We start from the raw sequence: 16356 nt of genomic DNA on the forward strand, positions 1-16356 counted from the left end.
TCTGAGCATCCGTCTGCACTATCGACGTGTTCAAGTAGACCCCTAGGTAACCCCTCTCCCGGGTGAAGTCTGCTACTGTCTGGCACAGGACTTTGGCGATGCCCATTCGACGATGTGTACGCCGCACAGACATGCGCTTCAGCGCCAGACAGCCTGGCTCCTTCTCCGCAGGCATACAGGCGACCGTGGCCACGACCCGACCCTCGACCTCCGCCACCCAGAAACAACAATCCTTCTTCTCCATATACGTCTCCTTGATGTGGTCGAGGTCCTCCTTGAGGGAGGTGTCGATGTAACTGGTGAAGAGGTGGCCGACAAGTTGCCTAGCCCCGGCCAAGAGAAGGGTAACAGCCAGCACGGGTAGTAGTAAAGACTTGGAGCTGGCCAGCAGTGCACAGAAAACACACATCAGCACCATCTGGGTAAGGGGCTGTTTCAGCAGGTGCACAAAGGACGAGGGCACGTGCTCGCTCATGCCCAGGGTGAAGATCTCCTTCACAGCATCATCATCATCATCATCATACCTCCGGATCTGAATGCCACCAGCCATGACGTGGCACTGCCCTTCAATACAGAGATAACATTAAGAACTGACAGTCTACTCACTGCCCATCAGAATCCAAGGTCGTAACCCACTTGAGGCTTGTTCTATTAACGAACACACACACACACACACACACACACACACACACACACACACACACACACACACACACACCTCCTCTCTCAAACGCGGACAATGTCAACTTGTGACACACTACTAGTTGATCAACCAAGGACACGTCTTCAGTTAATAAAAACAGACGTTGACGAGATTAAAGAAATGTACCAAACATGCCTATCTCTAGCAAGTTAGCTATATGCAATTAAAAACGTACTATTTACATTTATGTAAATAACAAGTAATGACATATTTGGCTAATCTCGTGACTCACTCTGACAGTGCTAGCTAAAACAAAGCTAGTACTAGCTGCAGGGTGGCGTCAACATGAACCAGCAAACCCGAATCAGATGTCGTCGGTCAATTGACAAGTTAGCACAGTAACGTAACGTAATCTATGTTATTTTCAAGGAAGGACCCACCTGGTTTTGAAATAGTCAACGGAAAATAATAACTAGGTAACAGGAAGAACTTATAGCTAATGGTTTGTTGTCAGCTAGCTTGCTTGCGATGATCCATGAAACTTCCGGGATGGGCGGGGTCTGTTCTGTGAACGAGTGGAACTCCGCCCACTTAGCGCGGATGTATGTAAATGAGGATTTCTTCCAAATAAAAGCGCCCATGTTAAACATGGATAAAGTTACCACCAATTATATCTAGAAATAAACATTTAATCCTATCAATGTATTATTTGTGTTTTTAAGGGTTTGTAGTTTTTTTTCTATTATTCGAATTACCCTGATGAAATACTGTTGCACTGCATACTAGGGACAATTTATAAATAAATGTGCTGAATTTATATGCCGTTTTGTGTTTTCATGTATATAATGCAGGGATGTTCAAAATATTTCACTTTCAACCAGGTATCTGATTCTGACCACCTGTAGTCACTTACTTAATGTAGGAATTAGTTAACCCAATTTCTGTTGCACCTAAGCAGGTGGTTGATTGACTGTGTGTACAGTCTAAATGTAAGGGGTATCCTATGGTTGTCTAGTGGTGATGTTAGGATTGACTGTGTGTACAGTCTAAATGTAAGGGGTATCCTATGGTTGTCTAGTGGTGATGTTAGGATTGACTGTGTGTACAGTCTAAATGTAAGGGGTATCCTATGGTTGTCTAGTGGTGATGTTAGGATTGACTGTGTGTACAGTCTAAATGTAAGGGGTATCCTATGGTTGTCTAGTTGGGATGTTAGGATTGACTGTGTGTACAGTTTAAATGTAAGCAGTATCCTTTGGTTGTCTAGTGGTGATGTTAGGATTGACTGTGTGTACTCATGTCTAAATGTAAGCAGTATCCTTTGGTTGTCTAGTGGTGATGTTAGGATTGACTGTGTGTACAGTGTAAATGTAAGGGGTATGCTATGTAGACGGTGGGGGGGGGGGGCACGGGGGGGAATATCCCTTATTTTCCCTTATTTTGGGGGAAATATCCCTTATTTTCAATTCCCAACGTTGACAGGTATGCTTAGGCAGCATTACACCCTAGCAAACACTGTTATTGTCTGTTACACTGTTGTACTGTTTAATGTCATCATCTTGTTTTGTCATGTAGTATGTATCGAAGTCATGCTTGGTTGATACTGTTATCATCAGTGTGAACAAACTGTGTATATTGAAATGTGTATAGTTCTGGTATAGAGTAGCTGGAATAGCCAGTAAAACACTTTTTTCTAAGGCTGAACTCGGGAGTAGAGGACAACCAGAGCATTGAGAGCAACTCCTCAGGGCTTAAAGTGGGAAAAAATCCTGTGCCTGAAACTTTTTCTTGGGGAGGGGGGTCACAGTTTGAGATATTGGGAGAGCGTGTACAGAAGACAGCTTCTTGTCTCAATGTTTAAATGCATTAATACTATTTTATAGTCAATACAAAATATATGTCTCAAACATATATAGTGCTTCATTGTGTCCTTTATCTGATTAGCGTTACCTGATTGCTGTGTAAGCATTCTAATCATGTTGTAAATGTAATCATGAGTCAGGTGTAGACAGTGGGTTCACAAGAGAATGCAAACATAAGCATGTTCTTGTGTGCCAATAATCAATAGAGAGTGATTTCTGCATATGACAGGAAGTGACAGGGAACCTGCTGTCTGCCCCTGAGAGAATGGGGCTGGTATTTTGGTCTGATCAAGAGAGTAGGTTTGGTCACAACATTGGTAGGGACCAGAGCAAGTGAAGAAAACTGTGTGTGCAGCAGGGTTTCCGTTAGAAAAATTTGCCGTCGGACATCGTGTCCGGGACGAATTCGATTTACCGGACAAACGTGATATATTCCGGTCATCATATTAAAATATAATAAAAAAATTTTTTTTCAAAATCATATTTCTTTTTTTCAAATCTAATATAGCTGTTTGTCGCGGTGATTACTGTTGTGTAGCGGCCTATATATGCCATTTAATGTCTATTTCTCATCCGATACGATTAGATGCGAGCTATATAATATATAATAATATAACATGATTTGACGCATGCGCGCTATGCCATGCGTCAAATCCAGCGCTGAACGGGCGCCTCACTGGGAACTGAACAGACAGCATCGATCAATGAACGGACTCCACATTACGTTAACTGAAGTTTGTTAAATTGTTTGGGATTAATGTGAGTTTTCTATTTTCTCTTTCCAGTTTTACCCTTTTTTTTAAATCAATAAAACAACGTCATTTCTATAACCAGGTCTCGCTGGTTGGGAAGGCATTTCGTTTAGCTCGGGAGTATGACAATGGGGAGAACATAACTGTTTATTGAGAAACAATTGATAGGCAGTCTGGGATACGTATATAAAGAAATACCACAATGTCTAGATGTATAACATTTTATTGAACAGTAACAGTGCAAGCATGTAGGCTTCTGGCGTGACACGGCTAGCCTAATTTCCGTTCATATGCCTTTTATCAGATAAAATAAAATAGAATAAAACTCTTTGAAAATAAATAGGCTTTAAATTAACTTGCAATGCGTATAGGCTAATTTCCGTTCGATGTTACAGCCTAGGGCTAGGCTATGCCTTTTCTCAGATAGATAGGGGATAGCCCTGTAAGCTCATACGGGTCTGTATGTCGTCCTGAAGACCGGCTGTTAGATCATATCGCTGAAGTTTGTCTCCATCTTAGTGTAAATGTTGTCCGTTTTGTTTGTTATCCTTGTTATTGTGCGATAAAGTTAAAGCGCTCCGCTTCGGGACACCATTTTCAGCTGAGCACCAAACACACACACACTCGTGTAACACTGCCCGAGAGAGAAGGACCCGCCCCCTTTAGTTAGCCTATAGCCTATAGGCTAACTAAAGGGGGCGGGTCCTTCTCTCTCGGGCAGTGTTCTGTGTGTGTGTTTGGTGCTCAGCTGAAAATGGTTAGAGGGAATTATTTTCACCGGACATTTATGTCCGACGAGTTTTCAACTTGTCGGACTTCCACTAATTTTACCGGACAAAGACCGGGAATTACCGGTTAACGGAAACCCTGGTGTGCAGGGAATTATATTTGTCTAATGAAAATTAATAGTGTGTGACCAGTGACCACTGCAAAAATGCTGTATGTTTAAAAGCATGTTTAATCACACTATCATTTTTAGACAACCTCACCTGACTCCCTACTGCTATGAATTTTGGATCAGGCTGGTATGGCTTACTCCCTATGTCCATGGCACTGCTTGCTTGAGGATCCCTGACACTGACTGAGTCCTAAAGGGAAAACAACATTCAACCTCAACTGTTTCAAGATTAGCAAATTATGGATCACTAAATACCTATACTTTAAGGTGACTGTGACATCAATCCAGCACAACACTAGCTAGCTTCTCATGGGCTAGGCCAGACAGCTAACTGTTACAAATCTAAACAGCTATGTTAGACTTTAGTTAGCTAGCTTGGCTAGTCGGTTTGACATGACATACATCCAGCAAGCTACCTGTTTCTGTCCATCGGGTGGTTTTGACTTTTTAGACATCTTCTCAAAGTTGAGAGCTGTCTGTCTCTGTCTTTTCATAGCTAGTCACACGTTCAGCCAAGCGCACGAAGATTTTCTCCAATTGAAAATGTGTTTTCTCTCTCGATTGGAGTGGACCACATAGAGTTGAAAGGGGGGGGGGGGGGGGGGGGGGGGGGGGGTTATATGTACAAGCTGTATGCTAATGTTAAGCAGTTAGGTAACGTTCTAAAAGAATGAGAATTCTACTGTACACAAACGGTCTTCATTAGATAAACCAATACATATAAACACTGTGTGGAATATAATATAAATTATTTTGCTTTATTATTCAACATTTGATGTTGATTGGATATTCCTATCTTGAGATATTTAAGTTTATACATCTCAATAGTAGTACATTTATGCCATTTTACTGCCATTCTGGTGCCGTCTGAATAGGAGATTTACATTGCATGTCCAGCGACATTTTGACCGTCACAGCTGAACTTCAATCTGCAATATCTTGGGATTGGGTAAGACATAAATACATGAATTAAATTGCATTGTTTCTGGAAGACTTTAATACATCACATGGTACAGACAGATAAACTCAGAAAACAAGTCTTATTTTATGCCCCTAACACCCTACTAATGTAACAGGTACCACCTGTAGCCAATTAGTTTCATTCAAGGCGGGACTTTAGAGGGGAAGTTGGGGCGGATATGGGCCTTTAAGAACCGGGAACACGCACTGTGGGCATATCCGTCTGAGAGAGTTAGTTTGTCCCGTCCGGAGCGCTGAAGTCGTGAGGGTAAATCTGCTTGTAACACAATAGCCGGGTTAGCTGCTCATATGAAGATGACGTTGTTAGCTGTAGCCCTGGTCATCCCAGTCATTCTCTATGAAGATGCTATTAGCTGTAGCCCTGGTCACCATGAGGTCGCAAGAGGACAAGTCAACAGTCAAGTTCCGTTCACTCACAGCCATAACCAAAAACACTAGACACTAAACATGTCATCTGAACAAATCATTGCAATCGTCATGGATGACAAAACCTTCAACGTGAACAAAAACAAGTTGATTGAAAAAAGCGACTACTTTTTACTACGGAAATCCGACAGGACAACTGCGTGGAATCTACAGCCTTTCCGAGGTATACGGAACACACGACCTCCGCAAAGCCGGCCTCAAATACACGAGCCGTCACTACCACCCGATGGTGCGGAGGCCCGAGTTCGGTAACTTACCGGCCGGGTCCCCTGCGCCACCAGGTCAGGGAGATGCGCATGAAAGGCACGGCCACTCTGTTCGCGGTCGGAGATTTCACCTGCCTGGCCCTAGATCTGCCCGACCAGGACGAGCCCTGGTCCATGCTGAAATACGGAGAGTTGGAGCAGCGCTGGAAGCCGCTCGCAAACAATCTGCCGCCGGACATGGTCAATGTCCGAGGCTACGGCTCAGCCGTGTTGGACAACTACCTCTTTATCGTCGGTGGGTACCGGATGACCAGCCAGGAGATCTCAGCCGCTCACTGCTACAACCCGTGTACGGACGAGTGGAACCAGGTGGCCCCGCTGAACCAGGAGAGGTTAGCCTGCTATGTATTTAATGACCTCTGCTCTGACCCTGTTCCCTTAAGCATTCTACACTTGACTTGTCAACTAGATGAATATAGTATGTCATCTACTCTAGAGAATAATGCATTTAATGACTTAACACACAGAGATATCATTTTTAAACAATAAGAAACCATAAGTCATTAACATATCACTTCTCCACGTGAGGCAGTTATTCAAGATATTGGGAGGATATTGTACACAAAGTGTGTAAATTGTTTTTTGTCAAATTACATCAACGACTTCCACAAAATCATTCCACAGTTCATTTGTACTTGATTGATAAACAAAAGTGTGCACACAAACCTGTCAGTTACATAACAGTATACTATCTATAGTTCCACTTCTCAAACATTCAATATTGTTGTACTACGATGCTTTTTAACATTGGCAGACTACACACACACACACACACACACACACACACACACACACACACACGCACACACCGAGTCAGATCAAACGTGCATACTCTATTCTCTCATTCAAAAGTGTGGCCGATTGTGTCAGAGCGGTATGGCAGGGTTGGCCACCGGGGGGCACCAGCACCTCCCAGGTAGAGGAAGTATGTGTAGAAATGTGGCGGAAAAGAAACTAACAAAAAACATGTTTTGGCATAAAAGAGGGGTTTTTAGTCTTGACTTGAAAATATTTAATGTTTAGTTTAGCTAAACTAATCACTGTCATACAAAGCTGTAGCTAGCTAGATATATTAGTTACTGGAGCTTCTGCTGTGCTGAGAGAGAGAGGGAGCTGGAGAGATGTGCTTATTCTCTGCGATTGAGTGAGTGAGAGAGGGAGAGAGCGAGAGAGACGCGCTTCTGCTCTGTGAATGAGAGAGAGAGAGAGAGAGAGAGAGAGAGAGAGAGAGAGAGAGAGAATTGGGCTGTGAGATCTCTGGTATCTAAAATAAATGTAAAAAAACCCTGATCTGACTGATTATCCAAGTATAACCTGATGCCACATTAAAGCAGTTTAATGCAATTCTGGCTGTTGTTATAGTGGTGGTCAAAAGTATTGGCACCCTTGTTAAAGAAAGGTTGTTGTATTAAATCATATGCATCCTCACTACACAATGCATAACAATGTTGTTTAATTATTGACCTTAAATTAAAATTCTTACAAAAAGTCGGGGAAAAAAACTGTATGATCATGAAAGTTTCCATGTCTCCCTTTTCCAGATTTGGTGGGGTACAATGGATTGTGCATCCAGTGACGCTGAGGAGTCAGGCAGCCTTACCAATGATACAGTGCTCAGTCTGCGAAATAAACATGGGATGTCAAAAGAACTGTACAATGCAGTGAGACAGCTGATACCTCAAACGGAGGTTAATGATCCTGCCTTATACATGTGTGTGAGCAGGATGCACAAAGCAGTCACTCAGTTGAAGAAAGGGAAAAATAAAGAGGAGGTGACAAAATATCTCCAACAGCCATTTAAAATCCCAGTAGCAAGGAAAGACGATGAGAAATGCCAAGATTTAAAATAAAAAAAACTGACTCACGGTTAAACATAGCAGGAAAACTAATGAAGAAAAGAATCACAGGGCTAGAACATGAAAACTCCAAACTAAAAGAGGAAAAGGAACATCTGGAGGTTAAGCTCGAGGGCACTGTAGAAAAGGACAAATCAGAAGTGGGGAAAGCACAGTCAGTATGCAAGACATTAACAGCAACATTGGACGTGACAAACAAAGTAGCTAGAGTGAGTGCAAAGGTTGCAACAAGCAAAGACAAAAGAAGAGCAGGTAAAAACACTAAAAGAAACCATTAAAGGATTATGTCAAAAGTTAAAAGATGCAGAGAAAGAAAAAGAAATTGCAGAGAAGGAACAGACAACATTTGAGGAAAGACAGAGAGAAACAGAGAAAGCTTGATTAACTCAAACGGAAAATGAAATCCTCTGTTGACAGTTGTCGCAAAAAGAAAAGAAAAATGACAGACAAACAGACCAAGGAAATGCAGGACCAGGAAGACAGGAAAAAAGCAAAAACTAATTGAAAAAGAAAAAAAAGAGTTAGAGAAACTTAAATGCATAGACACAATTATCACCTTTGAAGACGGGAGATACACCAATGAAATCCGGGAGGTGGTAATGGCTCTCTTATCGATGAACGTCTCAATGAGAAAAGTTGATGCAGTGATTAAGACTGTGCTAAACAAGTTGGCTGGGCAAGATGTCCAAAAGATCCCAAGCAACTGGCTGAAATCACAGCTTCTGCTTGAAGCTAGAGGTCTGGCAGACATCCAGGAACAGTTAAAGGAGTTAACTTATGGAATACTTTTGAAAAGGAAATGAAAATGTGTAGTACACTAAAAGGATTTAAAAAGATGATTAACGAGTATAAAACAGAGGTATAAATCAGGGTTTCCGTTAACTTTGTCCGGTAAAATGTGTCGAAGTCCGACAAATTGAAAACTCGTCGGACAAAATGTCCGGTGAAAATAATTCCCTCTAAGCACAATTTGAATACAATTCGCTAAAGTTCACATTTTGTATTCAAATTGGCTTTGGGCCACCATTCTCAGCTGAGCACCAAACACACACACACACACAACACTGCCCGAGAGAGAAGGACCCGCCCCCTCCAGCCAGCCTATAGGCTAACCAAAGGGGGCGGGTCCTTCTCTCTCGGGCAGTGCCGCGCGTGCACGAGTGTGTGTGTGTCCGGTGCCCAGCTGAAAATGGTGGCCCGAAGCGGAAAGCCTTAACTTTATCGCACAATAACAAGGATAACAAACGAAACGGACAACATTTACACTAAGATGGAGACAAACTTCAGCGATATGATCTAACAGCCGGTTTTCAGGACGACATACAGACCCGTATGAGCTTACAGGGCTATCCCCTAAGTATGATTTGACAGGCAGCTAAACGAAATGCCTTCCCAACCAGCGAGACCTGGGGGGTGTTCTATCAACGTCGCCAAAGGAAAACCTAGGCCTACTTCGCCAAGTCCCGCGAGACTCTTAAAAAGATCCAGGCATATCTTGATAGATCTCGCGAGACTTGTCAAAACAAGCCCAGACTTTCCTCCAGCGACGTCGATGGAACACCCCCCTGGTTATAGAAATGACGTTGTTTTATTGATAAAAATAAAAAAAAGGGTAAAACTGGAAAGAGAAAATAGAAAACTCACATTAATCCCAAACAATTTAACAAACTTCAGTTAACGTAATGTGGAGTCCGTTCATTGATCGATGCTGTCTGTTCAGTTCCCAGTGAGGCGCCCGTTCAGCGCTGGACCCGTTCAGCGCTGGATTTGACGCATGGCATAGCGCGCATGCGTCAAATCATGTTATATTATTATATAGCTCGCATCTAATCGTATCGGATGAGAAATAGACATTAAATTGCATATATAGGCCGCTACACAACAGTAATCACCGCGACAAACAGCTATATTAGATTTGAAGAAGAAAAAAATATGATTTTGGAAAAAAAAAAAAATATTATATTTTAATATGATGACCGGAATATATCACGTTTGTCCGGTAAATCGAATTCTTCCCGGACACGATGTCCGACGGCAAATTTTTCTAACGGAAACCCTGGTATAAATATAGTTTTTTGTTTGGTACTTTTGAGTTTTCTGTTAAGATGCGTAAGTGACATTTTGTTTATAAAAGTTTCAATGTTTTGATTATGTACTCATGGGGAAAAACCATGGGTAGGCGCAATAAGCCATGGCTTCAGCCTACACCTTTTTGGTCCTGGTGTTACGCATTGTGTGTGTACATTTTTTATATCTGTATTATGAATTGTATAAGGGATCAAAAAATAAACGTTCTCACAAACATTCTCACATTTTCACAGGTTGGAGAAGCCCTTCTCACCAACAGCGGAAACTGCTTGCACGGGGATGGAAGAACAAAATTCCACAAGCACTACCAAGACTTTGAGGTGACATTAGGGTGTGGGAAGACAATGACAATGGGTTTACTGGAGCAGGGAGGAGGGGACACAGAGATAACAATGGAGTCTTTCATGCACAGGATTAAGGAGTTGGCTAGTGTAATTGAAGAGGGGACCACTGAGGAGAACGTGGCAAAAATGATCGTCTCATTTAAGACAACCATGTCCGACCAGGGTCCAGTAAACCCCTCATTTAACAGGGAGTTGCAGGCGGTAAGAGAGGATCTCCTACCAGTGGCAATAAACAACTGGGAGAGTCTGGATGATGCTACCAAATCAGAGCTGACTTCAATGTCAAATTTCTTCTGTAAAATGCACCTCATTGCCAACCTAGAAGAGGAAGCAAAGAAGGCATTGAAGACTTTTGAAGATGTCATAATTCAAGGGGGTAAAAACATGCATAGCTTCTCCACCAATGAAGCAGGGGCAGCCCGCCTGGTTAGAACCTCTTGCAAACATTTACCACCCGTGGCTCTGATGAGGCAGGTATTCCTAACCTGCTGGAATCCCACCTCGACACCCTTAGCCTGAAAAACCATATGGTTAGTTTCATTGGCAACAGGGTGAACATCCTATGCCACAATGCTGCAGCTGTGTATTACCATCGACACCATATTGTGGATCTGATACAGTCCCTTCCTAACCCAAATCAGCTCCTTAGATCAGTCACTGTTGATGCCCAAGAAAAGGTCTTTCTGGCTGGTGTTAGAGCTCTGGGCATCATCGACAAAACAGTCACCGGCCCCTTTTGGAGACTGTTGAATACTCCTGAGACCAACATCCTCAGCCTCAACCAACATCTCCTCACCATGAGGATTCAGCTAGAGCGATGGAGTAAAGATGCCAGCTATCTTCTGGAAGGGGAACCACTGTTCAGCCCAGACATCGCTGAGCAGCACCAGGACATCCTGTTTGAGGAACTATTCAGGGAGAGCGCAGATGAGGAGTTCCAAGTGTTGACACAGCAAGCTCTGGAGTTGGTCATGTCTGCAATGCAGATCCTCCTAGAGAGGCAAGCTGCTGATCAGCTACCTGGGGGGAAGTACTGGGACCACTCAGCTCGAATTCAGGCACATGCCTCAAATGTCCCAACCACCAACATGCTGTCTGAGAGGGACTTCGCTGTTCTTGACCTTCTGGTGAGACAAAAGCCATCTGCCAGGACCATCTCACATGAGGCGATGGTTATGTGGCTGCATAACGGGACTATGCAATGGCTGGACAACCTGACTCCAGAGGAGAAGGAAGAGAAGATGGCCATGGCCCGAAAATCCTCTGAAGATATTTTGATGAGGTACAATGCGAGAAAGGAAGGTATAAAAAGACAACGCCAAGAAAATCTCCTAAAAAAACAGGAACAAAAAAAAGAGAGGGAGAGGCGAGACAAAGAAGATTGAGATCACCAAATTGGGGGGTGTCTGGCGATCCCTCACAGACATGGATGTCAATCTTGCAGGTCTTGGAGGTGATAAGGGGAAAAAAGCAGCCTTACTCACTCAGTTACAGTTTCACAAGATGGTCCTTAAAGCAGATGGGAGAAGGGAACTTTTCCAACAAACAGTGACCAGGGATGGAAAAGTTCACGTCTTCTCTTTGGAGGAGTTGACCTCAAATTTAGCAGAAGTGCTGCACATAAACCAGTTGGAAAGTGCAGAAGCAGAGGAAGAAAATGAAACTGATCTGCAGCCTGCTCTAACTTATAGGACACAAGAAGAAGCCATGACAAGACTTGTTGAAGAGAAAAGGAAGTTGTCCGAGAAATTGAGTGCATCAAGGAAGAAAAGACAGACAGAAACACAGAAAGAGAACATCTGTGACTACATAAAACAACCTGAGAAGTTAGTGGGCCAGAGGGTGCAACACAACTACTGCGAAGAAAAGGATTCAGCCCCAGTGTGGTACACTGCCACTGTGCTCCAGATGACCAAAAAAAGAGCAAACACTCTGAACACATTATATAAAATAAAATATGATGTTGGTGATGAATGGGAATTCCCTCTGCTACAAGATTTACAAATTGGAGACCTTACAATTGAAAAATGAGACATGAGATTAGTAATTAAGTTTGGAGCTCATTATTGCAAGTAACTTATTTATGAAATGCATTCTTTGTTATGAATTTTGTAATGTACAGGTTTTTTACCTTTGCCTGCTTGCGGCTCGGATATTATTTGATTGATTTGATTTGATACAATGTCTGGAATCTCATTTCTTTCATTTGACATTGGTTTAGTCATAATATTAAAAAGCTAAGCCTATTCATGTTAACCATTGAGTGTTAGCTGTCCTTTGATCATATATCATCTTTGATTATAACTCATTGTTTATTAAATACATAAATAGCCTACATGAAAATGAGCTTTTCATAACTCATGCATGGTCACAATACTGATTCGCCTATTATAGAAATAGTTTTCATAATATGGATTTTAAATCACAATTATTTATAAATTAATCACATATTACTAAAAATCAACACAAAGGGAGCATTGTTAATTATACTATAATAGTATACTATAATAAGTTAACACTTTATTTTAAGTGATTGGGGTGAATGGAGCTGTTAAAACGGTTTTTAATCAAGATTTTCCCACCGATTTGCATAAATTAACACATACATTTGCATATTATTCATTAAATTAGCATACTATTTTAATATTTACTTGTTGTGAATGTCATGCATAGTAGTTTCTATCATCCCTAAAAATGTCATTACAGTGTGACCAACCTATCTTAAGCTATGAAGTAAAGTATGTAAAATATAGTGATAAAAAGGTCAATTTGGTGCCATTCCGGAAGACAGGTGTCAATTGTTAGGTGCGCGACCTTTTTGACCGTGTCTCGGTTCACAAAATGGGTTGTATCTCAGCAACCGTATGTCCTATCTTCATAAAACAAAGTGCTCTGTGCTTCTGAGAGTATGCTCTCAGTATATGTATATCAATTGTACCAGCAGAAGCAATCTTTAAAATTGGTACCTAACACCCTATTCATGTATATAATGCAGGGATGTTTAAATATTTCACTTTCAACCAGGTATCTGATTCTGACCACCTGTAGTCACTTACTTAATGTAGGAACTAGTTAACCCAATTTCTGTTGCACCTAAGCAGGTGGTTGATTGACTGTGTGTACAGTCTAAATGTAAGAGGTATCCTATGGTTGTCTAGTGGTGATGTTAGGATTGACTGTGTGTACAGTCTAAATGTAAGGGGTATCCTATGGTTGTCTAGTGGTGATGTTAGGATTGACTGTGTGTACAGTCTAAATGTAAGGGGTATCCTATGGTTGTCTAGTTGGGATGTTAGGATTGACTGTGTGTACAGTCTAAATGTAAGGGGTATCCTATGGTTGTCTAGTTGGGATGTTAGGATTGACTGTGTGTACAGTCTAAATGTAAGGGGTATCCTATGGTTGTCTAGTGGTGATGTTAGGATTGACTGTGTGTACTCATGTCTAAATGTAAGCAGTATCCTATGGTTGTCTAGTTGGGATGTTAGGATTGACTGTGTGTACTCATGTCTAAATGTAAGGGGTATCCTATGGTTGTCTAGTTGGGATGTTAGGATTGACTGTGTGTACAGTCTAAATGTAAGCAGTATCCTTTGGTTGTCTAGTGGTGATGTTAGGATTGACTGTGTGTACTCATGTCTAAATGTAAGCAGTATCCTTTGGTTGTCTAGTGGTGATGTTAGGATTGACTGTGTGTACAGTGTAAATGTAAGGGGTATGGTATGTAGACGGTGGGGGGGGGGGAGGACAGCACGGGGGGGAATATCCCTTATTTTCCCTTATTTTGGGGGAAATATCCCTTATTTTCAATTCTCAACGTTGACAGGTATGCTTAGGCAGCATTACACCCTAGCAAACACTGTTATTGTCTGTTACACTGTTGTACTGTTTAATCTCATCATCTTGTTTTGTCATGTAGTATGTATCGAAGTCATGCTTGGTTGATACTGTTATCATCAGTGTGAACAAACTGTGTATATTGAAATGTGTATAGTTCTGGTATAGAGTAGCTGGAATAGCCAGTAAAACACTTTTTTCTAAGGCTGAACTCGGGAGTAGAGGACAACCAGAGCATTGAGAGCAACTCCTCAGGACATAGTCCAGGAGCAGAGCGGCAGCTCTCCTGAATACTGCAAGCCGGTCATGGTTGCAAAGTGACCCCTGTTTCTCCTTGTGGATGGACTGCACTTATATAGCGCCTTTATCCAAAGCGCTTTACAACGGCTTTGCTAAACCTTGTTCATGTTTGTGTGTCTGTGTGCATGCATGCATGCATATATACGTATATAGGCCTATGTATGATGTAGTTGTGTATTGAAAATAGTGTATTGAAGTGAGCTGTAGCTCAATTGTCTTGTTCTGTTTTGGTTTTGTTGAAATGAGAAGTGTGATGCCCCTCCTCCCCCCCCCTCCTTACCCTTTTTGTTCTATTATGATTTTGATTTTATGTTATGGTTTGTTTGGGGTTATGCTTTTGGTTTGTGTTAATCTCATTTCTTTTAGGGATATTACCATTACGTTCTATTTCTTTCTTTTTATCAATGATGAACTGGGGGTGGGAAACATCTAGGGGCATACTAGGCTGTATAGGGGCTGATGGAGGTGGCTCTCCATTTTCTAAGTATTTACTACTGTTTATATATATATACTTTTTTTTATTTTTTTAAATCATGTAAACGCTGTCTACATGCCTCTATGCCTGATATGAACCAGCTCACCCGACCATCCCATAAGTAACGTGTAATGTCTAACGTATATGTCTAAAAATCAATAAAAATAATTAAGAAAGAAAGAAAGAAATGAGAAGTGTGAAAAGCATGTTTGTTCTAATATTAGTGTCTTATAAGCCCATATGGGCTAGGCCTCATTGAGGTACAATGACACTTTAATAAATGCATATCAATCAAATCATACTTACAGCAAAAAAAATAACAATTATACAGGCCTATACTATAACATCAAAAGCGTGTTACAAGCACTTTTCAGAGACTAAAAAAATAATTTATTGAAAAGTTATCCAAATATATTTGTGACAGGGTCTGGTGGAAAAGTTCTCAAGTAGGGCAAGGTCATTTTTCAGTTTTTTCCAGATTAATGAAAGTGCAGATTGTGCATAGTTCATAGTTGAAGAAGAAATGCTTTTTTGAATGTTGGTAAATGTTGGCTCAAACATCAAATACCAGAGAATCTCACTCTGAAACACACGCAAAACAGCTGCTAGTACCTACCAGCTAAGAAGGTACATCGCTATGAACATCTAACTGCATGTTTAGCACATCACAACAACATGCTGATAGAACATCACCATGCTAAAAACACATAACTACACATAACTAGATGATCATGTATCAAGTAGTGATCCTAAAACAGAAAACACTTACTTTTTAAAGAAGCTTTTGGATAATTTGCGCGACTTGAGAATTGCCAGCATGCGGACCTTTTCACCAGACCGTGTCTCACCGTGTCTTTACTCAATCAATGATTGTATACAATATTTCCCCTCAAATGAGCATGGAAGTAAAAAGGACAATAACTCCCATTTCAAGTTAACAATTTAGTTAATGTTTGTTGTACAAAATAAGCTGTTCACATTCACTATCCTACGGAGCCCCCCTGGGGTCACATGGTAGAAAAAAAACATTTGATGTGTGAATCCGTTCCCTCTGTTTAGTAATCCGTTCCCTCTGTTTAGTAGTTCGTTCCCTCGGTTTAGTAATTTGTTAGGGTTAGGGTTAGAATCCTTGCGATTGTTCTGGCTCGTAGGGCCTAACCCTAACGAATTACTAAACCGAGGGAAGTGGTGTGGGGTAGTGGTGGTCTAGTGGATAGTGAGTTGGACTTGGGATCGGAAGGTTGTGAGTTCAAATCCCGCCTGAAACCACACCACTACTAGTGTGCCCTTGGGTAAGGCACTTAGCCCTCAGTTACTCCAGGGGGAATGTCCCTGTAATTCGTAATTGTAAGTCGCTTTGGATAAAAGCGTCTGCTAAATGGCAAAATTAAAATTAATTAAATTAAACCGAGGGAACAGATTTACTAAACCGAGGGAACGGATTCACCCATCAAATATTTTTTTTATACCATGTGACCCCAGGGGGGCTCCGTACTATCCTGCACATGTATGAGCAGAATGAACGCAGCTCTGTTCATAAGTGCGTTTGTTTGTTTGTTCAAATGCTCTTGCTTCCTTTCTGCTGTTGTTCCTCTCTCTCTCTTTCCCTTCCGCCCTCTCTCTTTGAT

General features: G+C 41.6%; 1 protein-coding gene across 1 annotated transcript in view; it reads right to left on the reverse strand.

Annotated features, from left to right (window-relative positions):
* Nucleotides 1–1189, reverse strand: part of dctn1b (dynactin 1b) — a gene marked incomplete at its 3' end in the record, with an annotated part of 53001 nt that extends 51812 nt beyond the window's left edge. The window contains exons 1-2 of the mRNA XM_080549054.1: nucleotides 1084–1189; nucleotides 416–559 (exon numbers count right to left, since the gene is read on the reverse strand). Coding sequence (XP_080405180.1) covers nucleotides 416–550 — 135 coding nt within the window. The 5' untranslated portion in view covers nucleotides 551–559; nucleotides 1084–1189. The remainder of the gene's footprint in view (nucleotides 1–415; nucleotides 560–1083) is intronic.
* Between the last annotated feature and the right edge of the window lie 15167 nt (nucleotides 1190–16356).

This window comes from Nansenia antarctica, assembly GCF_963989245.1.
Source record: "Nansenia antarctica genome assembly, chromosome: 1".
In the NCBI taxonomy this organism is placed as follows: domain Eukaryota; kingdom Metazoa; phylum Chordata; class Actinopteri; order Argentiniformes; family Microstomatidae; genus Nansenia; species Nansenia antarctica.